This window comes from Balaenoptera borealis, assembly GCF_965194805.1.
Source record: "Balaenoptera borealis genome assembly, chromosome: 11".
Lineage (NCBI taxonomy): Eukaryota > Metazoa > Chordata > Mammalia > Artiodactyla > Balaenopteridae > Balaenoptera > Balaenoptera borealis.
Window position 1 is genome coordinate 50,624,999 of NC_138868.1, and position 25,609 is coordinate 50,650,607.

General features: G+C 43.3%; 2 protein-coding genes across 11 annotated transcripts in view; both read right to left on the reverse strand.

Annotated features, from left to right (window-relative positions):
• Positions 1-25,609, reverse strand: part of STIM1 (stromal interaction molecule 1) — a 199,567-nt gene that overhangs the window by 73,996 nt on the left and 99,962 nt on the right. For all 10 annotated transcript variants that reach the window (XR_014231220.1, XM_082340309.1, XM_082340307.1 and 7 more), the window contains exon 2: positions 16,667-16,797. Coding sequence is in view for 9 of the 10 variants with exons in the window: in XM_082340309.1 (XP_082196435.1) it covers positions 16,667-16,797 (131 nt within the window). In the remaining variant the exon portion in view is untranslated. The remainder of the gene's footprint in view (positions 1-16,666; positions 16,798-25,609) is intronic.
• Positions 16,763-25,609, reverse strand: part of PGAP2 (post-GPI attachment to proteins 2) — a 151,022-nt gene continuing 142,175 nt past the window's right edge. The window contains exon 8 of the mRNA XM_082340360.1: positions 16,763-16,797. The gene's annotated coding sequence lies outside the window, so the exon portion shown is untranslated. The remainder of the gene's footprint in view (positions 16,798-25,609) is intronic.

Below are 25,609 nucleotides of genomic sequence, written 5' to 3' on the forward strand. Positions count from 1 at the left end.
AACTAATAAGAACCTGCTGTATAAAAAAATAAATAAAATTAAATTAAAAATAAAAAAAATAAAAAGTAAAATAAAAGCTATTCTTAGTTTTATGGACTCTATAAAAAACAGGAAGGGGGTCATATTTTGCTGACCCCGGACTAAATGCACCTAATCCTCCCTCCATTATGGCTTCAAGTACTAAGGAAATCTCTCTCCCTTACAATCCCCATGAAAAAGAGTCAGTTTTGATTCCCCTTTCAGTTTTTCTCCCACACTCACTACCATTCCTATGCATGGCTTTCCAACACCCTGGGAAATACAAACCCAGCCAAGCACTCAACAGCAGGAAAACCTCCTGGACTCCCTTTCCAAAATAGAACATCAACTTTATACCAACTTGGTAAGAGTTGAGGGCTCACCATGTGTTCTTATAAATGCCACTCACCTTTGGGCACTGAGTGGATAGAGGAAAAGGCTTGGGAACAGAGAATATAACAGAGTAAGGCAAACTCATGCCTCCTCTTTAAGAACATTCTGGCTCCTAATCAACTCTAAGAGGGAGAATTTAGGCTTATGTGTCAATGAGCAATATATAAAAAAAAAAATCCTTAAGAACAAAATCTCATTTTAGAGCATGATGGTACCACAAGAGAAGGCAGAAGGGATGAGTGAAGACATGAAGCCTCTATTAAGAGGCATTTGTTCATTCATTTGCCCAACCAGCATCTTCTGAGTAGTGACTATGTGGCATGCCCCATGCTGGGATCTGAGGACACAGATTAATCAGACATATTGAAAACACCTGGGTGAGTCAGATATATATGGAGGAAAGTCAGTCCTTGAAGGCAAGAACCACTGTCCTATGTGGAGGAAAAGGCTATGGCTCAATCCCAAAGACAGAGCCCAGAAACACTTTCTCCAATCCTCTCAACCCCACACTGCCTGAGACTTCACAGACTTTTCCACTCTGAACTAATCAGGGAACTTGCTCACCACCCAGAGATATCAGAAGACTTGTGAAGGGACATACAGGAAAAAATCTCACCGATACAGACTCGGATCCCATCTCTGCCACTTACTCACCACATCTCCTTAAGCCTGTAAAATGCAGACTACCTCACAAGTTACAATGTGGAGACAATGAGATCATGTAAGGCACAGTCCCTCACAGTACCTGTATGTAGAAGGTGCTTCAGGAATGTTTGACTATTCTGAACCTGGGTCGCTTGGCAAGAGGGGTCACACTGTGGAAAATGATGTACCCTGAGTGAACCAGCTCTGAGTCCCAGCAGCTTCTAAGCCCCTCCTCCTCAAGATGCAGGGCTGCTAGGTGAAAGAGGGCCTGGTTCTTACCCGATCATGCCATGCTGCTGAGGTGCACGCCTACCTGACCTACCCCCCGGGAGGGCCTGATGCTGCTGAGGGCAGAAGAGGACAAGCTGGGTAACAGCTGCTACTATTGAAATGTTCATACAGCATTATGGTTTACAAAGGCTTCTTTACATCCATTATCTTATTTGAGCCTTACACCAGCTGTCAAAGGGATGTATTACTGGTATCCCTATCCCGTAGATGAAGAAACTATTCTCTAGACATCTCCCTACTTGATGTCTCCCAAACTTGCCCTTTTCTTTTTTTTGCCTCCTGCCTTTACTCATAAAGTTCATCTTTCCTGGAATGCTCCTCCTTCTTTCTTCATTGGTAAACCCTGCTCCCCTTTGAAAACCAAGTTCCAGTTTTACCTGCTTGGCAAGGCCTGCTCCTGACATACCTTGAGTCAGAATTAGAGCCATGTCTGTTTAAAATCCTTCTAGCTCATCATCTTTGGGATAAAATCCAAGTTTCTCAGTATGGCAAGAATCTGGCTTATGCCTGCCTCTCCAACCTCATTTCCAACCTCTCCCTCCCTGCCCCACCATTACCTTCTATGCTCAAAGTAAAACAACCACTGACTCACAGATCCCAAAGGGACATCATACTCATTCCTCCACTTGCTGTACCTTTCTCGTCCCAAGGTTAACTCCTATTCATCTCAGGCACCACCTCTTCTGTGTCGTCTTTCCTGGCATCCTAGGATGGGTTAAATTCCCTCTTCTGTACTTACAGAGCATGCAGTGCTCATCTCTCGTCACAATACCTATTAGGACTGAACACGTGTGTCTTTCTGCCTCACTAATACGTGAGCTCTTTGCAGGCAGAAAATTTGTCTTCCTTATTAGTCTTTGCATACCCAACATCCAGCACAAACCAGACACTAAATATGTTTAGAGAAGGAAGACAGAAATAAGGGGATGGGGAACACGAGGACAAATAAGGGGATGGGGAACAAGAGGACAAATAAGAGGTGGTGGTGGTCATGGATCCTCAAGTGAATCAGACATTGCACTGGAAACCAATTGCTTCTAATGCCATTAAGTACACTGAAAGTGATGCACATGCAGATACAGACATGCACTGAGAGACTGGCATTAATATAGATACATACAGACAAACAAACACAAACACCAGTGAGGTCTGAAGACAAGCAGGACCTTGGGAGCCAGTGGCTGATTCTTCCTTAGACAGGAAGATCCAGAAGTTTACTTAATACCTGAAGCAGATCTTTTCTCTCTCTGCTGGCTTGACTATTTCTGGCCGTAGATGACCCTTGCATTCTGCCTACCACTTTGTAGGGCCCAGATCCTGCCTAGACTAACAGCAGCTTTGGACTCCTGATTATACTTCCTGGCTCTGTTTTTGCCCCCAGGTCCTGCACACTGTACTGCACTGTAACCTTTCGCTCCTAATCTTCTCCTCGATCTCTGACCTGGCTCATGAGCCTTCTCTCAGCTCCTACTTCCTTGGCTCAGTGTTCCTCCCCTCCTCTACTTCTTATGCGCACAGACACATCTAAATACAGAAAGGCACAAAATGATGTATACACACACACAGAAACAAACACAAAGGCACATATAGACATATACACATATATAGACACACACACACACAGAAGCCTTACAAGTACAACTAATCCCTGCCATTAACAGGACTGCCATCCAGAATAGACAAAGCAGACTCACCAACAAAGAGGGGAGGAAGGAAAACAACAGTCTGCTTAGTGAGAAAGAATTTCCCTATCTGTCAAAGCAAACCACCGTCTGGGTTTTCCTGGAAACATGAGTGGAACCATCTGGGGGAGCTGCTGCTTCACCCTGTATCTGGCTAAGGCACTAGGACAGATTGCAAATGATGCTTACTCCCTCTGACGTGTAGCTCAGTTTGTCTAGCAACCGGTACCCTTCCCTGAGTGCTGGCTGACAATGTGTCTTCTGCTACACCAGCACATGTTAGATTACCTCACCCCTATTCCTCTTGAAACTCCCACAGTCTCCTGTGCACACCACCATTACAGCCCTGAAGATGTGCTGTTGTCATTGCCAGTTTACATATCTGCCTCTCTCACTAGCCTAAGGGCTTATGAATGCCAAAGTGTGTCTTATTTTCATCTCTATTCTATTCTACGGATAAGGAAAGTGAGCCTCCAAATTACTTGGCCTTATAGCTAGTACACTGCTGAGCTTGCATCTGAACTCAGGTCAGACTCCAAAGCTCATGCTTAGACTTTTTTTTTTTTTTTTTTTTTTAATTTAATTTTTAGCTGTGTTGGGTCTTCGTTTCTGTGCGAGGGCTTTCTCTAGTTGCGGCGAACGGGGGCCACTCTTCATTGCGGTGCGCAGGCCTCTCACTATCGCGGCCTCTTTTGTTGCGGAGCACAGGCTCCAGACGCGCAGGCTCAGTAATTGTGGCTCACGGGCCCAGTTGCTCCGCGGCATGTGGGATCTTCCCAGACCAGGGCTCGAACCCGTGTCCCCTGCATTGGTAGGCAGACTCTCAACCACTACGCCACCAGGGAAGCCCCATGCTTAGACTTTTAAAAGTCAATTTCCAGATACTTTATTCTAAGAAACTCACAAAATGCCAGGAAGCCCTCCTAGAAGTTAGGGCTGAATGCCTGAGGAAGGTCACAGAACTTGGACTCACTGGGGTTGCAGCCTGGAAGCTGACTATGAGGCACCCCTGGTGAGTGAATGCTACAGCCATCCATAATTAAGTATTTACAAGGGAAAATGGGGATAGGTCATTTCCCTAGCCTAAAGAGCACGTTTTACCTGAAGGATGATCTCTCATGGTATCAGTCATCTCTGTTCTGTCCAAGGGTCTGAGCAGACTTCAATCTGTGCTTTGTCTGAATTAAGGGCAGGGGGTCAGAATGTTCCATAAGGCAGGAGATAAGATGGTGACTGCACCAGGAGATAGGCAGGGAGCTAGAAGGCAAAAAAATAGCGGAGTGCCTCCAAACTGTAACAGTCCTTTCGGTCAAAGAAGAGTTACTGCAGCAGCAGAAATGTATACATCGAAACCCATGCTGAGGTTATTTGAATAATTGTGTGCAAGTTTTTTCTGCCCTACTTTTCATATAGTAAACTTAAAAAAGCAAAACAAAACAAAGCAAAAAATAACTCTAGGCTGTCAAAGCTGTTCAAAGAGGAAACAAGGAAACTCTATGTTCAGGGACCAAGGGGAGAACTCTGCTTCTGAGGGGCCAGCATGGTAGCAGCACTAGATATCAGAGGAAGGCCCTGAGCACAAGGCAAACCCAGGAAAAATAAAACTGGGGCTAATCAGCCAGCTGCCTTTGATATCTCCCCTCATGGAGCTCCATATGACAAGGGTCAAGAATTGGATTCAGGTCCCTGGTGTGTGGGTGAGAGAGAATTACCACCTGGCTCTCCCTTAGCTTCCCCAGAAGTGACAACTACAAAAAAAGAGAAAGAAGGGAGGGAGGGAGGGAGGGAGGGAGGGGGGAAGAAAGGAAGGAAGGGAGGGAGGAAGGGAGGGAGGGAGGGAGGAAGGAAGGGAGGGAGGATGGAAGGGAGGGAGGGAGGAAGGAAGGGAGGGAGAGAGGGAGGAAGAAAGGAAGGAAGGGAGGGAGGGAGGGAGGGAGGAGAAAGAAATTCTCCCAAAGGCTGTTCCGTCTGGTGTCCTCAAAAGCCATCTACACCTGCCCAGAAACAGAGGGAACCTAGCTGTCAGCTAGCTAACCAGGGATCTCTGCTTCCAGAAACCATGGTAATTCAGACTTGGAAGCACCTCTTCATATCTGTCAAAGTTAGGAGTGGGGGAAATGGAGATAGAAGTCAACATGGTTTTCAATGTGTTTTCTACAGAGCACTAGGGATTCTTATGGATTGGGCTACAGAAGGGCAAGTGGAAGGTGATCACTACTCCAACCAATGTAGTGACACTTTTATATTTTTAACATCTTCATTGAGATATAATGCACATACCATCTTAGTGTACAACTCAAGGGTTTTTAGCATAATCACAGAGGTGTACAATCACCACAAGTCTGAAACATTTTCATCAGCCTGAGGCAGATGTGAGTTGCAATAACCCAAAAAAATGGATAACTGTGAGCTAATTCAGTCTCAGTTTCCTTATCAGTTACGTGGAAAAATTACTATGTACCCCACAGTAGACGTTTCTTGTAAAGATGACATGAGCGATTGTATGTAGAAGCACCCAGCACAGGCCTAGCACATTACAGGTGGGTAGGAGTAGAAGAAGTAGTAAGTAATACTACTACTGGGAGCTAAGCCACAGGCTGGGGACTCTCTATGCACAAGTTCATTTCATCTGTGCCATAACCTTTCAAGGTAAGGATTACTGTCCCCATTCGACAGTGAGGAAACGAAGCTCACAGAGTTTAACAAACTTCCCAAGGTCATACAACTATTAACTAACTGTACACCTAAAACCCTCGTCTTTCTTGCTCCAACGCCTGTGCATGCCTTTGCTCAGTCACACAGCCTTTCAGCAGTCTCAGCGTCTTTTCCTTTCTTCAACACCCCTCTTGTACGTTTTTCTCTGTCTTTCCTAGTATTTTAACTATAGTGATTTTACCTCCATCCAGATTCTGTATATGATTCATAGCACAGGGCAGAGGGATAGGGAAGCGGTCACAGAGGAGGTCAGACACACACATCATACACAAACATCTGGAGCCCAGACCCTAGCAACTTCTAGAAACAGCCCACCATTGACTCAGCTGCTATCCTGGCCAGGAACTCACAAGTCAAAAGCACCCTGTCCCCCATACCATTGACCAGCCAACTCTATACTCTTGCTCTGCCCTAGTGAAACAATTTAAGGAGCACACAGAAATAAGATAGGATCTTTGCTTTCAAATTCAAAAAAATGTAACTCATCACCTTTGTGTGCAAGGCCCTGCAACAAGCACTGTGGGAGAAGCAGTGATGAATGAGACCTGGTTCCTGCTCCGGGGAGGCACTCACCGTCTGGTAGGACAGACAAGGATGAACCCAACTAATTACAATACGGAGCAAAGCAATATGCCAGATGAGGGCTTCATGCCAAGTACTCTGGAGCATGGGAGAGGAAGGATTACTTCCCACTGTAGGGGAACAAACAAGATTTCTTGGAGGCAACATTTAATCTAGGGCCAGTAGTTCTCAACCAGGAGCAATTCTATTCCCCAGGGTGACTGACAATTGGCAATAAAAAAATTTTGGTTGTCACAACTTGGGTGGGGTGGGGCGTGGGGTGGCTGCTATTAGCATCTAGTGTATAAAGGCTATAGGGATGGTGCTAAACATCCTACAATCTGGCCCAAAGCGTCAACAGTGCTGAGGTTGAGAAACCCTGATAAGGCCTTGGAGGACAAGCAGAATTTTTACAGGCAAAAATGGGAAACAGAGCGATGCCAGGATGAGGGTTTATCTGGAGCAAAGGCACAGTGATGAGATATTAAGAGCATGTTTGAGATGGCTGCAGCATAGAGTAAGGGAATGCAGGGTAACAAGAACTAGTCAGGCGAGCTAAAGTCAGACTGCAGGAACCCTGATGGGCAGGTCAGAGTTTAGATTAGTTTAGTTAGTGAAGGTAAGCCACTCTTACAGTTTCATCATCGCTAAAACAGAGTTAATAACACCGAGTTCATAGAGTGGTTGAGAAGTAAATGAAACTGCATATATACTCAGCTGGCACAGGACTTGTTACATGGTAGGAATGTTACTTTTCCACCGCACTCCCTTTACAAGGTAGGACTAACGATCAGAGTCGTGCTTTAGCAATTCCAGTATTAGTGCAAAAAGACAAACTTACAGGCAAAAATACAATCAAAATCATTGGGGTACAAAGCAAGACATTCTAAGTGCTAAACGAGTGATGTAGACTGTGCTACAGGAGTTAGTACTGAGATGAGAGAGATCAGCGGGGGAAGAAAGCCAGGGAAGGTTCATGGAAAGTGAAGCTGGGGCATTCCAGAGGACACCTAAGACCAATACAGACAGAGCCAGGGGTTGGAGGGAGGGATATAAAAAGTTAATTCCCAGAAAGGAGAACTATCTGAGCAAAGAAAGGCACCTGGAATAAACATGGAATGACTATGACCCAAAGAAGTACAAGAGTCAGATCAGAGTGGTAGGAGGTATGTCTAGAGAGACTTACAGGCTAAGGCCAGGGAATTCCCTGGTGGTCCAGTGGTTAGGACTTGGCACTTTCACTGCCATGGCCCGGCTTCAATCCCTGGTCAGGGAACTAAGATCCCACAGGCCGCACAGCGTGGCCAAAGGGAAAAAAAAAAAAAAAAAAAAAAGGCTAAGGCCAGATTTGAAGGGATGGCGTGCCAGGCACAGGAAGTCAGATGGAATAAGAAAAGGAAATTAAAATGTAACTTAGGAAGATCACGGGCAGCATGTACATGCGCTGGTGAAGGAGAAACTAGAGGCAAGGGAATACTGAGGGATGTCTACAGCTATCTGGATACAAAGAAATGAAGCCACAAGCCTCAGGAGGGAATAACAATCATTACTAGTCATGATGATAACTTCTGAGCATAATGCAGCTACTTATCTTCGTCCAAATTAACCCATGCTGGCCACAGCACTGGCTAAGTGTGAGAAGCTCTTAGGGCCCTATATACTGCCCCTCCAGCCCAATTCCTACTGGCCCTCTGGCTATTGCAAGTGGAACTGCCGGCTACTCCCCTTAGGGTTGTTTCCCCAGCCCTGATTCCACCTGGTGCCAGAGTCCATCCTTCCTCAACCCTCACAGCCTCCCAGGACCTAGCATGCTTCTTGGTGGAACAATTTTAAAAAGGTAACAAACAAGTCAACTTTCACCATGCTAAAGTCAAGCAGATCTGATGACACTACTACAGCATGGCCTTGTTCAAAACCCTCTAGGCTTCCAGATGGGTAGGGGAAAATCAGAAGTTTTCACCTAGACCTTTTTTAAAATAAAGGCATAGGCAGGAGGCTGAGTGAGCTAACAGAGAAGTTGTGGCCCCTAGAAACGTGTGACCCTGCTCTATCACGCGCCACTTCCCTTAACATCAGCTACTCGGGTGAAGACAGAACCACCTCCTGCAGGGTCCTGGCCCTAGCCGTGTCAGCCAAGCTGCTGGGGGTGGCTCCCAGAGCTGAACACTGTGGTGCCCTGGGATGATGAGAGAGCTGATTTGGAATTCTTGCGATACAAGCCAGCCCTCACTATCTGTACCATCACGCTGAGTGAGGAAAAAACATAAATTTAGAACCTATCATGTGCCAGCCCTTGTGCTTGGGGCTTTGAATACATTAAATTCTTACAACAACCCTGCAAAGAGTTACCCTCCTCAAACAGCTGAATAATTGAGGCTCAGAGAGGTGAAGTTATGTGCCTATATGTCACATAGCCAGTAAGTGGCAAAGCCAGGTTTTGAACACAGGCTTATCTCTATCAAAATGTAGGTTCTTTCTGATGATAACAATAATAACAACAAAAACTAACTTTTATTGAGCCTGTTCTATATGCCAGGCATTGTACTAAGTGCTTTATATGCATTATTTCATTTAATCTTCACAACAACTTCATGAGGTACCTACTATTATCACTCCACTTTTTTTTTTTTTAACATCTTTACTGGAGTATAATTGCTTTACAATGGTGTGTTAGTTTCTGCTGTATAACAAAGTGAGTCAGCTATATATATACATATATCCCCATATCCCCTCCCTCTTGTGTCTCCCTCCCACCCTCCCTATCCCACCCCTCTAGGTGGTCACAAAGCACGAGCTGATCTCCCTGTGCTATGCGGCTGCTTCCCACTAGCTATCTATTTTACATTAGGTAGTGTATATATGTCAATGCCACTCTCTCACTTCTTCCCAGCTTACCCTTCCCCTCCCCGTGTCCTCAAGTCCATTCTCTATGTCTGCGTCTTTATTCCTGTCCTGCCCCTAGGTTCTTTAGAACCATGTTTTTTTTTTTTTTTTAGATTCCATATATATGTGTTAGCATACGGTATTTGTTTTTCTCTTTCTGACTTACTTCACTCTGTATGACAGACTCTAACTCCATCCACCTCACTACAAATAACTCAATTTCATTTCTTTTTATGGCTGAGTAATATTCCATTGTATATATGTGTCACATCTTCTTTATCCATTCATCTGTCGATGGACACTTAGGTTGCTTCCATGACCTGGCTACTGTAAATAGAGCTACAATGAACATTGTGGTGCATGACTCTTTTTGAATTATGGTTTTCTCAGGGTATAGGCCCAGTAGTGGGATTGCTGGGTCATATGGTAGTTCTATTTTTAGTTTTTTAAGGAACCTCCATACTGTTCTCCATAGTGGCTGTATCAATTTACATTCCCACCAACAGTGCAAGAGGGTTCCCTTTTCTCCAAACCCTCTCCAGCATTTAGTGTTTGTAGATTTTTTGATGATGGCCATTCTGACTGGTGTGAGGTGATACCTCATTGCAGTTTTGATTTGCATTTCTCTAATGATTAGTGATGTTGAGCATCCTTTCATGTGTTTCTTGGCAATCTGTATATCTTCTTTGGATAAATGTCTATCTCGGTCTTCTGCCCATTTTTGGATTGGGTTGTTTGTTTTTTTGGTATTGAGCTGCATGAGCTGCTTGTATATTTTGGAGATTAATCCTTTGTCAGTTGCTTCGTTTACAAATATTTTCTCCCATTCTGAGGGTTGTCTTTTCATCTTGTTTATGGTTTCCTTTGCTGTGCAAAAGATTTTAAGTTTCATTAGGTCCCATTTATTTATTTTTGTTTTTATTTCCATTTCTCTAGGGGGTGGGTCAAAATGGATCTTGCTGTGATTTATGTCATAGAGTGTTCTGCCTATGTTTTCCTCTAAGAGTTTGATAGTGTCTGGCCTTACATTTAGGTCTTTAATCCATTTTGAGTTTAATTTCGTGTATGGTATTAGGGAGTGTTCTAATTTCATTCTTTTACATGTAGCTGCCCAGTTTTCCCAGCACCTCTTAGTGAAGAGGCTCTTTTCTCCATTGTATATTCTTGCCTCCTTTATCAAAAATAAGTTGACCAGGGGCTTCCCTGGTGGCGCAGTGGTTGAGAATCTGCCTGCCAATGCAGGGGACACGGGTTCGAGCCCTGGTCTGGGAAGATCCCACATGCCGCGGAGCAACTGGGCCCGTGAGCCACAACTACTGAGCCTGAGCGTCTGGAGCCTGTGCTCCGCAACAAGAGAGGCCGCGACAGTGAGAGGCCCACGCACCGCGATGAAGAGTGGCCCCCACTCGCCGCAACTGGAGAAAGCCTTCACACAGAAACGAAGACCCAACACAGCCAAAAATAAAAATAATAAATAAATAATAAATTTTAAAAATTAAAAAAAAAAATAAGTTGACCATATGTGTGTGGGCTTATCTCTGGGCTTTCTATCCTGTTCCATTGATCTATATTTCTGTTTTTGTGCCAGTACCATACTGTCTTGATCACTGTAGCTTTGTACTATAGTCTGAAGTATAGTACATATAGAAATATGTACTATAGTCTGAAGTATAGTACATATAGAAATATGTACTATAGTCTGATTCCTCCAGCCCCGTTTTTCTTTCACAAGATTGCTTTGGCTATTCGGGGTCTTTTGTGTTTCCATACAGATTGTTAAATTTTTTGTTCTAGTTCTGTGAAAAATGCCATTGGTAGTTTGATAGGGATTGCACTGAACCTGTAGATTGCTTTGGGTAGTATAGTCATTTTCACAATGTTGATTCTTCCAATCTTAGAACATGGTATAGCTCTCCATCTGTTTGTATCATCTTTAATTTCTTTCATCAGTGTCTTACAGTTTTCTGCATACAGGTCTTTTGTCTCCTTAGGTAGGTTTATTCCTAGGTATTTTATTCTTTTTGTTGCAATGGTAAATGAGTATCACTCCACTTCTAATGAGGAAACTGAGGCTTAAAGAGATTAAGTAACTTCTCAAAGTTTCCACAGCTGGTAAAGGGAGAGCCAGGTTTAAACCTGGGTCTGTGTGACTCTACAGAACAAGCTTTTAACCCTGTGCTATATTCTACACCAAACACCACAGACACTAACAGAAGGTTAAGTATATTTTGCAGCTTCCCAGGCTCATACTAACGTACCCATCTCCACCCCGCAAAATGTGTGATCACACCCTTGCATAAGACTCCCATCTCAGCCTGACAACATGCTCGCTACAGTGACATTGGTCAGTCATTCCACACACGAACATTAAAATACAATTGTCAGGGAGTTCCCTGGTGGCTCAGTGGTTAAGAATCTGCCTGCCAGCACAGGGTACATGGGTTCGAGCCCTGGTCCGGGAAGATCCCACATGCCGCGGAGCAGCTAAGTCCATATGCCACAACTACTGAGCCTGCACTCGAGAGCCCGTGAGCCACAACTACTGAAGCCCGTGTGCCTACAGCCTGTGCTCTGCAACAAGAGAAGCCACCACAATGAGAAGCCCGCGCACCACAATGAAGAGTAGCCCCCGCTCGCCACAACTAGAGAAAGCCCATGTGCAGCAATGAAGACCCAATGCAGCCAAAAATAAATAAATTAATTAAAAAATATATATACAATCGTCAGATGTAGGTAGCTTTCCTGGAAATATAGAGGAAACAGAAAGGTGTCAATAATTAGCATTCACTGAGCCTGAATTGTGTGTCAATGCTGTGCTGGGAACATTTTTCTTAATTAACATATAATGAAATTAACTGTGGTGGAGGGCACAGGGGGAATATGGTCCTATGAATTTTAGTACCTATGTAGATTCTTATAACTGCTCCACAATCCAGACATGGGACAGTTCCATTACCAAAAAAACTCCCTCATGCTGCCCCTTTGTAATCAAACCCTCCCCACACCCCTAACCCCTGGTAACCACTGATCTGGCCTCCATCCCTATAGATTTGCCTTTCTTAGAATGTCATTAGATGTTATCATATAGTATGTAACTATCTGAGATGGTTTCCTTCACTCAGAATAACACCTTTGAGATTCATCTATGCTGTGTACATCAATAGTTCATTCCTCTTATTGCTGAGTAGTTTTCCATAGTTTGTTTTATCCATTCACACACTGAAAGACATCTGATTTGTGTCCAGTTTTTGGTGACAATGAGTAAAGCTGCTATAAACATTTGTGTACAGGTTTTAGTACGAATATAAATTTTCATTTATCTATAGGGGTAAATACCTAGAAGTAGAACTGCTGAGATATGTATTAAATTGTGTTCAGCTTTATAAGAAACTCTGTAAGAGTTCTAGTGGCTCTTCCTCCTCACATGGTACTTGGTTTTGACTACTTTTTAATTTTACCCATCCAAATAGATGTATAGTGATACCTCATTGTGGGTTGGTTTCTTTTTTGGCTGCACCGGGTCTTAGTTGCGGCATGCCGAATCTTTAGTTGTGGCATGCAAACTTTTAGTTGAGGCATGCATGAGGGATCTAGTTCCCCAGCCAGGGATCGAACCCAGGCCCCCTGCATTGGGAGCACAGAGTCTTACCCACTGGATCACCAAGGAAGTCCCTCAATGTGGTTTTAATTTGTACGTCCCTAATAGCTAATGATATTGAGCATTTTTTCATATGCTTATTTGCCATGCATATATCTTCTCTGATGAAGTGTCTGCTCAAATCTTGTCTCATTTTTTATTGAGTTGCTTGGTTTCTATTGATGAGTTTTGAGAGTTCTTTATTTGGACTGGGAACTTTTAACAGCACTTTTCTCACTTAATCCTGATAGCAACGCTGCAAGGGTAGGAATCATTAACCACCATTTTACCCTGAGAAAACCAAAGGGAAGTCACTAAACTACTATAACCTGATCACAGTTCTGCCTAATTTCAAAGTTTACTTATCACTTAATCACCTATGACATACGTATTACTAGAATGCAAGCTCTATTAAAGCAGGGATCTTATCTGCTTTGTTCATCATGGAATCAACAGCCCTACAACAGTGCCTCACACGTAACAGGTATTCAATAAGAATTTGTTCAATGGGTGAACAAATGTCCTTTATTTTCCACGTAGGCTCCACAGAAGAAAATAAAACTGCTCTCAAACTGTCTGGTCCAGTCAAGGGGACAGTGGTTTTAGGAAGGCTCTTGTCTGCCCACCTCAGACTATCAGGACAGGCTGAAGTGCCATCCCACTGCTGCAAGTCCTTTGCCCAGAGGCAGTATCCCTACCAGAGGTCTCAGCAGAACACAGGTCATGAATTCCCACACTGCCAGGCTGGTAGAACTCCCTGTCAGCTTTGCAAGGAGGACACCAGCACCAATAGTGCCACCTTGCTCATCTGAAGGGCCCACAATCCATAGCCTCTGCTACCTAGGACAAAAGCAAGCAGAGATGACACTTGAGAAGTCAAATTGGCTTCCCCCCACACAAATGACTATATATTTTCTATAAAATGGCTGCTGAGTCTCAGTTTACCAAAAGTCTAATTTCATAGCTTACAGCAGAGATAGAACTATCAGAAATGAGAATGAACCAAAGAAGAGACAGAAAACTATAAAGAGAAATCACAACAATGCATACAGGAATGTAGGCACTGGGGTAACAGTGCAAGAGGCCCTGAAGACATGCTTTGAATAATCCAAAGAAAATAACAGTCTGGTCACAGTAATCTGTAAGAAGGAAAACTTACTTCGAAAATGGCTAACATTTTTAAATATCTAGAAATGAGGTTATAGTTCAGTTATCTGAAAAACTTACTGATATGAGGCTGAATAAATGAGGCCTTAATAGCATATCCCAGCAGACTTCTACTAGGGTCCTTGGGTAATCAGCAGTTCTTTTAAGTGGGACATAAAAATCTCAGGTCCTTGATGGCCAGCACAACCAGGATTTCATCTCTGGTGTCTCAGCATCCATAATCCAATATTCCAAGCTCTGAGCTGCCCACCCAATGGTCTAGTTAGATCATGAACTCCATATATGTTGAGACTGACTTAAACACACACACTTTGCTACCATGACTTTCTCTTTCAAAGAGAAAGTAGCTTGTGAATGATCGTGAGACCCCAGACTGGCAGGCCCCTCTGCCCACCAGAGGCCTGAGACTGTAGGGAGAGCAGCTGAAGCCAAGGCAGGCAGAAGCTACACTGAAAAAGAACATCTCACCACTGGCACAGGGAAAAGCAGGGTGACAGCTTTTGTGTTATTTTAGAACAGTTTGTGCTGATGAGCTTTTTGTTGTGGTACATTCCTCTAAAAAGAACATTTTCTTCCTCCCCTCATTGACAAAGTAATTCGGCAGAAAGTGAAAAAAGAAGGAGGAGCGGATGACAAAGATATCCAGGAATTTGTGGATCTTGGATCGTGTCACCTTCTTGACTATGGTGGCACGCATCTCCCAGTCCTGTGGTCAGGAAACCTCTAGGCCTCCCTCGCCACCAGGAACACGGGTCTATTCCCAGCACAGACAAATAAAATGTGGGTCCTTTGAGGGCCAGTGACACATTTAGATGTGACCAAAAGTTCGGATACTTTCATCATGGCTGTTGGCCTTGCTTAAGAGCCTACAGCTGCCAGGTTCAGCAAGTATACATATCTCAGCCTGGTTGCCTGGGCCCCCTTTCCTTGCCAGGCTTTTGTCCTGCAGTTTTCTCCCACAGTCACTCTGTGCGACCAAACCTACCCTCCAAGCTTCTTACTACCTCCACATCTTTGCTCACACTGCTTCCTGCTGCTCAGGCTGCCCCACCCCTTCCACTCTCTCCCAATTCTACGTTTCCTCCAGGAAGTCTATTTTTCTCCTCTTATAAGTTCCTTAGACATTATCTAGTTCAACCTGATACAAGGATCCCCTCTGCTGACCAATCAGTGGAGTGCTGTGTTCTACCTTCCCATCTTCAGTGACAGGGAGTTCACTACCTACCTACCAAGGAAGCCTCTTCTATGAGGAGATAGCGCTGTGAGGTGATTCTTTATTCCAGAAGAATATGCCTATATTTTACTTTCCCCACAGTGGTCCTGGTTCTGCCCTTAGCATAAGAGAAACAATACTGCAGTACTTAACAGCATAGGCTTTGAAATCAGACCTGTTCTCCTACCCAGCGTGTCCTTGAACAAAATGCTTAACCTTTCCAAAGTTCCACTCCTCGATGGTAATACCAACTTCCTAAGGCTATTAACAAAGTTAAAAAAGTAACTATGCAAAGAGCTTAACACTGTGCCTGGCACAGAGTAAGGATTTCATTGTTATCATCGTCATCATTTAAGTCTGATTCCTCTACTTCTGTTGCATTTGAAGACAGAAATTGTATTATCTGAATCTTTTCTTTTCCAGGCTGAAGTCTCTTCACTAGACTGTAAATTATATGAGGACAGATGTATCTCTATGTAATTATGTGTATTTGCTGCCACATCCCCACGTCTAGAACAGCGCCTGGCACACATACACTAGACAGTTATAAACACTGAATTGTATTGAATGCTGCCCGTTTCAGAGTTTCCATACCCTTCATCATTCATGTCACTCTTCTCTTTCACTGTTTCAAATGTTTTTGGCAACGTGAAATCCAAAGTTGAATTCACAACTTAAAGGTGGGCTAACCAGAGGAGGAGAGACGAGATTAGCCCCTCCCTCAGGATATACACCATATCGCTACTAAAGGCTGGCATAACTTGCCAGCTTCACCCCACTGCTGGCTCAAGTGGAGCTTGAAAACAACTGAAACTTTTCAATCTTTTCACACATGATGACTTTGTGCTCTGGGCTCTGTGGAATTGGAGCTGCAGTCATGCCAAACGGTGAAACAATAACAGAGCTTTTTCCATCTAGAGATTCCTCTCGCTCTTACTATCTGGACCACTCAACTGGCTCCCAGCAACTGCAGCCTGGAATTCAGAATGATCTTTCTAGGAACCTTTGTTTCTTCCTCACAAATAGAGTATACGCTTCCAAAGGGCAAGATCTGACTGTCTTGCCTTCTCTTCCACATGCCAGCACAGGGCTGAGCACAGAGTAAGGACAGATGGATGCCCTCCATCTACAGCAGGATTACAGTAAGGATTCAGGGAAACTGTACAGACGAGCCTCAGGGCCCCCTCCCCTCTCAAACAGCACAGCTCGGTCGGTGTTGTGATTCTAGCCGGTAGGCAAACAGGAGCCAGTCCAGGCACAGACACAGATGTAAGGCCTGCACTCTGGCAGGCCGGCTCCTAGAGGCTGCTCTGCTGAGAATCACCTTCCCTGATAGGGATGCATTCCTAGAGGACAAGCCAATATCAAGAACACCTCTCCTCAGGGAACAGCCTGTCTAGACAGCTTCAGGGACTGTTCTCACAGGAAGAGGAGAGAGCCACGCAGGGTGAGGGAGCTCACCTCATCACTTTCTTCCACATCCACGTCACCATTGGCATCATCATCCATCAGCTTGTGGATGCTGCGGACTGCATCAAAGCTGAGCTTCTCATCCTCACTGTGGCACAGGGGCTTGTCAATCCGGCAAAACTCTGTATGGGAAAAGCAAGAGACAACATTACGGGGGGCTGCCACCCAGCTCTATTACCTACCTGTGTCACAGTCCCTGGCTTCTAGCACCTGACTCCTCACGTAGCCACTCAACAGACTATTTGTACAGTGATAAAAGTATTTCATATTAACTGTCTTCCCTATTTAGGGTCAATGCTTTATTATCCTAATAGTTCCTTGGCAGGGAAGTCAAGCATAGGGCTAGGAATACACTGGGATCTGCACAAAGAACATGAATAAATAACTCACAAGGAAAAAAAATACAAGTGAGAGAAAATACGAATAGCTGATGAACACAGGAAAAGGTCTCACTAGTAATCAAAGAAATACATATTCAAATGAAACATCATTTGTAGTCAATAAATAAATGTGAATTAATACAATCTTTCTAGAAATAGGAAAACAGGCCATTTGTTCCAAGGCCAGAGTACTACGTCGTTTTCCTTTTTGTTCACTTTGTCACTGCCTGTACATATAATGCCAGCCACAGGCTAACTGAGGAAACCCTTCACATCTTATGCCTCCTCCAGGACAGCTACATTCAGCAAGTATCTGTTAGACATCTAAGGTCCTGAGCACATCTGACACAACAGCATGGAGGTCTGGAGTGAAACTTCCTCCACCCACCACCATACAGTCATACAGCAATAAAACTAGCACAAGAGCCTAGCCCACCCAGTCTCTTTCATGACACCTAATCCTCTCTTACGAACCTGGAAAACACCTAGCCTGATTGAGGCACATAGCAGAAAGAGCCTGGAATCTATTCGTAGCTCTACTATGTGGCTCTAAGGAGGTCACTTCCCTTATTCAGGCTTCAAGTTCACTATTTGAAAAAGACATTTTAACTAAAGTTTCTGGCATTTCTTCCAATTCCTAGAGTATAAAATTCCTCTTTCCTTTCGACCCTGATCTTTCTAGGCAAAATACTCTTCAGATCACCCCCAAAGAAGACAGAAGAAAAACCGTGACCTCCCAGATAACGGAAGCAGTCACAGAAGAGAAAGCAAGGACAGGGTGAAGAAGCTGTGGCTGTGAAGCCTTCTAGAAGGCCCTGATCAGAGACCGGAAACACTCTAATCCATCTAATCATTTACTTGTCTGCTGGTCAGAAACAGAGACAGGATTGGACAGGTCACCTCTCTATCGCTTGCTAGTTGCTCAAATCCTTTTCAAAATGAGGAGGGTTATAAATATTAAATTTTTTAAGTCCCAGATGTGACAATAAAAATATGTTGGATATTGAAGCTCACAGATGTTAACGGATGTGCCCAAAGTCAAAGGCCGCTGAAGAGGCACAGCAAGAGCCCAGGTCTGCTGACTCGCAGGCCAGCACTTCACCTGACTGCCTTTATGCCAAGGTAACCAGACAGCTTTAGTTTCATCTTCTGGAAGCCACGGACAGTAATGCTAGTAGGAAGCACACTGAAGAAATGGCTTTATAAAAGAAAAAAGTAGATAAATAGTATGCATACAAAAGAAATAAGTACCTCCATGGAACCTTATGTTCCTCTATCTTTGTCCTGGCAAGGTGGAGTGGAAAATGGAGGGTGGGGTAAAGGGGTGGTGGGTACTGAGGAAAAGAGCAGAAAATAGCCAAAAATTAAGGCATTGTTTCTCAATTTCCTCACCAACGAGAGCTCTTGGCATGACTGCTTCATTCATGGACTCCTATCCACAAACTACCTATCCCCCAAAAATTGCAGTAAGTAACGACTAGTTCATAGATAAAGCACACAGCACTGAGATTAGCATAACCAACATAACACTTTCCTTCCCTTATTCCTGTGTTTATATTATTCAAAGGTATATATAATTGCCTATAAGAGCTTTTTGATCAGCATATGACATGCCCATTTAAACAACATTTATTGAGTACTCTTCAAATGTCAGGGTCTATAATCAGCACAGGGTATAAAGAGATGAATCAGACCTCATCTTTGCTCTCAAGGAGCTCAATTATAAAAGTGGGGGAGATAAGCAATTAAAACACTATGTTCTAAGTTCCATAATAGAAAGAATTGAGGTTATGCTAGGGGTCAGCAACTTCTGTAAAAAGCCAGACAGTAAACATTCAGGATTCATGGGCCATATAGTCTCTGTTGCAGCTACTTAACTATGTCATTGAGCACAAAAGCAGCCACAGACAAAACATGAGTGAGAGAACTGAGCTGTGTTCCAACAAAATTTCATTTACAAAAACAGGTGGTGGGTTGGATTTGGCCCTTGGACCATACTTTGCTGACCCCTTTTCTAGAGCTCCATAGGTAGCACACCTGAAGCACATCAGATCGACAGATTTCTGACCCAAAACAAAGAAACCTAATCTTTTCATTAGCCTGTATCCACCCACAGGATGAACCTAAGTAAAGTACTTCTATTAGGCTTTTAAAAAATAATGGGAATAGTTTACCACGCTCTAGGGACTGGGGTCTCCAGGCTGGGCACAATTGGCCTACAGCAGGTCCAAGAAATTTGGGCTTCAAGCATCAGGCTCTAGTTTGTAACCTGATCAGACAGACAGGTTACCTTTGCTGCTGGCATCATCTGGCACAGAGAAGGATTAAAGGGATTGAGGATAAGGGAGTACAAAATCTTGATGTCCCATATGGCCATAGAATCCTGTCCAGAAAAATCATGTCAGCCAAAATTCACAAATAATTCCTTCAATGAAGCATTTTCTAGGCTGTCTCTCTCTCCTTCCTGAGACCTTTTCTACCTTCTCTTAATACATTCCAATCTGGCAAGGTTTCCCAGACCCATCCGGAAATTACCTTAAAAGATCCACCCATTTTAGCAACACATTATTACCACAATGAAAGAGCCCTGCACTTGGAGTCAGAACACGTGTCAAAATCCCAGCTTCATCAGTTACAACTATATGATATTGGATAAGTTGTTTAACTTCTCTTAGCCTCCAATATCTCATTTGCAAAATAAGGATAATTAACTCTGCTGCATAGGGTTTTTGTGAGAGTTAAGCAAGACCACATTTGTTAAAACACCTAATACATTTGTAGTCTCCTTTTTTCCTCCCAGAGCAGCAAGTGAACAGTTCCCATCTTTTGCTAACTTCAGCCACTTTCCCTCTAAGACCATAAAGAATCAAACACAGGCGGTACAGTCCAATCACATTGCTCAGACGAATGTTCTAGGTGAGCTGGCAAGCACCTCTGACAATAGCCTGTCTTCCCACAGCATTTATATGTCTATCACTGGTAACATTTATCATACTGTGTTGTAGTTGTCTATTTAATTTGTCTTCCCCATAAGGGTTTGGGACTATGTACCCAGCAACAAGAAAAGGCCAGGTTCTTGGTAGATGCTCAGTAAATGTTTTTTGAATGAATAACTAAATACCAGCTCTACAATTATGTATGGGATTTCTGTAGGCAGAAAAGAGAAGAATTTTAGGTAGAGAGAATAGCATAGGACCAAGTTTTAATTTTTTTGGTCTCAGGACTCCTTTTTACACTTAAAAATTGAAAATCCCAAAACTGTTTGATATTTACTATATTAGAAATCAAAACATAAATTCTAATATTTAGTAATTAATTCATTTTAAAACAGTAAAATCTCATATACATTAATATAAACATGTTTTTATGAAAAATAATTGTTTTCTGCAAAAGAATTCATGAGGAGAGTGGTATTGTTACACATTTTTGTAAATCTCTTTAATGTCTGGCTTGATAGAAAACAGCTGTTACAGCCTTATATCTGTTTCCACATTCAAGGTATTGTTTTGATTGACGATCAAAACATAGATATGCAGTCGGAAAATGCAGGAGTATTTTAATAACCTTTCAGATAATTGTGGTCATTCTTCTCTGATACTTCACCAAAACTCAACAAGTAGTAAGTTTATTAAAGGTTAGTTACAATGTGAAATCTGAAACTATACAGATGAACTTTTTGTACTCTATTACAATAAAATCCATTGGTCTATCTTGCACTTTGAATGGATCTTTTAACCATAGGTGATTTTTCTTTTTTTTTTTGGTCGCACAGCATGCGGGATCAGATCTTAGTTCCCTGACAAGGGATTGAACCCACGCCCCCTGCAGTGGAAGCATGGAGTCTTAATCACTGGACTACCAGGTAAGTCCCTACCCATGGGTGATTTTGAAACATGATACACTAATCATTTGGAAACTAGTGATTCGATGAGTTAGGCAGAGCTTCCAAATTTGACACAGTTCATTTATACAATATCAAAATAATCACAATTATTGATATCATCACTGATTTCATCAGAAAAGCTGTAAATTTGGAGAAGCTGTCAAGCTCACAGTGACAGATACAAGTTTTCCCAAACTCTTATTTTCAATTAAAAGCTGGAATTTTATCATTGGCAACAAATACTATCAGTTGTTCTCCTTAAAGCAGCAGACTCACTTCATTCATTTTCAAGAAGATGTCTGCCAAAAACATAAGTCTGAGTAATTGCAATTTGTCAGTTATTCTTTCAAGTAAAACTAGTGTTCCCCGAGAAAAGGAGGTAGTTCAGCTTGCAACTCAATCACACAAATGCATTTCCTTGAGATAAACATCAGGCTTCTACATGCAGTAAAAGTGCTTTATGCATACTTCCTGTTTTATCACACAGAATACTAAAGAGACATGTATTCATGGGATACAATTTAATAAAATTAATAAATAAAGGCTTAAAAAAAACTGAGAGGGCATGGAGGTGAGGAATGCAATGATTACTGGCACAATTTTGTGCCACTCTTTTGACTCCTGTTAAGGTGCCAGCAGTTTTACCTACTAATTTCTTCTGCACCAACACTGCAAATGTACACACGATGGAAAAAGCAAATAGTATCTTAGTATTATTATTAAAATGGCTTTGACCTTCTGGATCCCCACAAAGATCTTGGTGACCTCCAGTGGTCTGCAGACCACACTTTGTTAACCACTGGCGGACAAAACCGCAAAGGCTTTTCCCTCATGTCCAAATCTCCTCTCCTTTCTCAAGGCAGAGCTAATCATTTACTGTTCTATGCTCCAAAGCACTTTGTACATAACTCTGTTATATTAATTCTCATGCTCTGAGTTGTTTGCATGCCACATCCAGAAAAGGGCAAGGACTAAATTTGACTCACTCTATCCCCCAGGGCCCAGTATGGCACCATCACTAATATCCACCTTGTCAAGTATGAAATCAGTAAGTGCTGGCTGAACGAATGAATGCATGAATGAATGGATTCATAACAAACCATCTCCCCAAAAGGCAACAGAATTCTTGAGTGCAACCCACCAATTCCCACCACCAATATCCACCACCCACCTAATGCCTCTCCTCTCCCAGCACTACCGTGCAGAGCCACTACAGTTGAGCTGGACAATGGATTATGTGATGTGAGACATAAGCCCAGAGGGAAAGAAGTGAGAGAAGCAGCAGTCAAGGAAGAAGGTAGAGAGAAGGAGGAGAGAAGGGCACTGGTCAGACTGTTCCTCAGCACTTGGCTGGAACCTGAGGGGAATCTGGATGGAAATGGCTAAATTTTACCAACAGGGGCCTCATCTCTGAAAATAATTTCTCCCCCTTCACCCTCCACCCCCCAGCCAGGACTGGCAGGCTTTGCAGTGACTCTGAGGGGATCAGAATCCACCCTTACCCTTAGAAAGGGCTCAAAAGACTGTAAGACTGAGAGCATGAGCCCTGGGAAGACTTTCAGATTTGACCAAGGACCATGAGGTCCCAGAGATAAAACAGCCTGGAACCTAGAATGAGGATGGGGCTGGGGAGGAGGGCAGGGGACCCTCTAGACAAAAATGTAAAGGCTGAGAAGGGGAACTGGCAAGAAAAGGTCCCCCCTGGAATACAGCACATAGCAGGCCTAGCCACAGAGGAAAGAGAAGTCAGATTCCTGGGCTGTGTAAAATCCAGCCTACCTGAGGGATGTTCCCTCCCCTGTTAGAACATCACGTCCTCATATCCAAGAAGAGGCCCAGCTCTTCTCAGCAGGCGGCAGGAATTGAGAAGCGCTTTCCTTCTGGACAAAGCTGGCACTGGTTTCAGCTACCCAAGCAGCCCTGACCCAAAAGACTTCTGACCATGCTCACTTCTCCTCAGAGGGAGAATACATAAAAAATAACCCATAGAGTACCAAGAGTGAACCCTAAGGTAAACCATGGGCTTTGGGTGACTACGACGTGTCGATGTAAGTTCATCCTTGGTTAAAAAAAAGAAGCACCATTCTGGTGAGAAATGTTGATAACGGGGCTGGCTATGCACGGGTGGAGGCAGGAGCTATATGGGAAATCTCTGTACCTGCCTCTCAATTCTGCTGTAATCATAAAACTGCTCTAAAAAATAAAGTCTTTAAAAAAAGCATAGCCTGTAATATGTGTGTGATTGGTAGAGATTTTGTTCAATTCTTGTTAGCCTGCTTTTAAAAATATTACATATGTTGATTATAATGTGAGATAATTATATTCTCACTCTAACCTGAGATCTGAATACTCCAGTAACAGTTGTTTATTTTATTTTTTTCATTTTCTTTTTTTAATTAATTTTTATTGGAATATAGTTGCTTTACAATGTTGTGTTAGTTTCCACTGTACAGCAAAGTGAATCTGCTATACGTATACATATATCCCCTCTTTTTTGGATTTCATTCCCATTTAGGTCACCACAGAGCAGAGTAGAGTCCCCTGAGCTATGCAGTAGGTTCTCATTAGTTACCTATTTTATACATAGTATGAATAGTGTATATGTGTCAATCCCAATCTCCCAATTCATCCCACCCCACTCCTTTCCCCCCTTGGTTTCCATATGTTTGTTCTCTACATCTGTGTCTCTATTTCTATTTTGCAAATAAGATCATCTGTACCATTTTTCTAGGTTCCACATATATGCATTAATATACGATATTGGTTTTTCTCTTCCTGACTTACTTCACTCTGTATGACAGTCTCTAGGTCCATCCACGTCTCTACAAATGACCCAATTTCGTCCCTTGTTACGGCTGAGTAATATTACATTGTACATATGTACCACGTCTTCTTTAACAGTTGTTTAATTTATATTAAACATAATTAAAGAAAGTCATCAGTGGAAAAAAGATAATCCATAGCATCAGCTATGTATAAAGCTCCAATAAGCAACATAATGAGATAAACCTCCGAGTTCCACCAGCATTTCTGACTCTGTACCTCATGTAGGCTTACCACAGTCAGCTTACAGCTGCAGTTATCTGAGGGTATCTGAGGGCAGAGCTATGTCTTTTTCATTTTTTCATAGCACCTACTACCACCTCACACATGATATATTTGTTCATTTATTTGTTTATTGTCTGTCTCCCTCCAATAGATGTAAGGTTCACAAGCAGGGACTTTTTCTGTTTACTGCAGTATCCCCAGGGACTCATACAGTGCCTGGCACATAGTAGGTATTCAATATAGATTTGTTGAATGAATGAATAAATCTTTGTCTTCCCTAATGTGCAGAGCAGACTTCTCCTCTCTACCTGACTTTTAAATGTTGGACTTTCAAAGAATTCGGGCTCAGTCCTAGGCTCTGTTCTCATACTACACTCTCTCCTAAGTAATCTTACCTCTCCTCATAGCTTCAACTACCATTTAAAGAAATTACTAGCTATTACCAACTCCCAAAAAACAATATGATGTTTCTGGTTCAAGTTTCACTTTTGGCCTACAGAAACCCACAGACTCCAACTACCTACTAAACATCTCCATGTGGATGTGTAACAGGCACCTCAACTCATAATGTCTAAATCTAAACTCATCAGCTTTCCCCCAAACTTCCTACTTCACCAGTTGTGTCAGAAACCTTGACATCTCACTCTCCCTCACTCCCCACATTTAATCAATCACCAATCCTAGTTCAAGACTCTTAACTATTCCAGATCTCATTCTCCACACAGCATGTCACTCTCAGCAGAGATATTCTAAATACTTAATGAGCAATCAGCAGGAGTGCTGACTATAGGCAGTGCTGGTGCATACCACCTGCATATCTGTCCAAGGCCTCTCCCTTCCTAAAACCCTTCAAAAGTTTCTCATTATTCTCAAGATAAAGTTCAGGACTTCCCTGGTGGCCCAGTGGTTAAGAATCTGCCTGCCATGCAGTGGTTGAGAATCCGCCTGTCAATGCAGGGGACACGGGTTCGAGCCCTGGTCTGGGAAGATCCCACATGCCGCGGAGCAACTGGGCCCGTGAGCCACAACTACTGAGCCTGCGCATCTGGAGCCCGTGCTCCACAATAAGAGAGACCGCGATAGTGAGAGGCCCACACACCGCGATGAAGAGTGGCCCCCGCTCGCCGCAACTAGAGAAAGCCCTCGCACAGAAACGAAGACCCAACACAGCCAAAAATAAATAAATAAATTTATAAAAAAAAAAAATATATAGAATCTGCCTGCCTATGCAGGGGACACGGGTTCGAGCCCTGGCCCGGGAAGATCCCACATGCCGCGGAGCAACAAAGCCCATGCGCCACAACTACTGAGCCTGCTCTCTAGAGCCCGCAAGCCACAACTACTGAAGCCCACGTGCCTAGAGCCCATGCTCCGCAACAAGAGAAGCCACCGCAGTGAGAAGCCTGCACACCACAATGAAGAGTAGCCCCCACTCGCCGCAACTAGAGAAAGCCTGCGTGCAGCAACGAAGACCCAACGCAGCCAAAAATAAATAAATAAAATACATAAATTTATTTTTTAAAAAAAGTTCAAAGTCCCTACTGTGGCCTGCCAGGCCCAGAACGATCTGCCACCTGCCACCTTTCTGGTCTCATGTCCAGCAACTCCTCCTGCTTCGTGTGA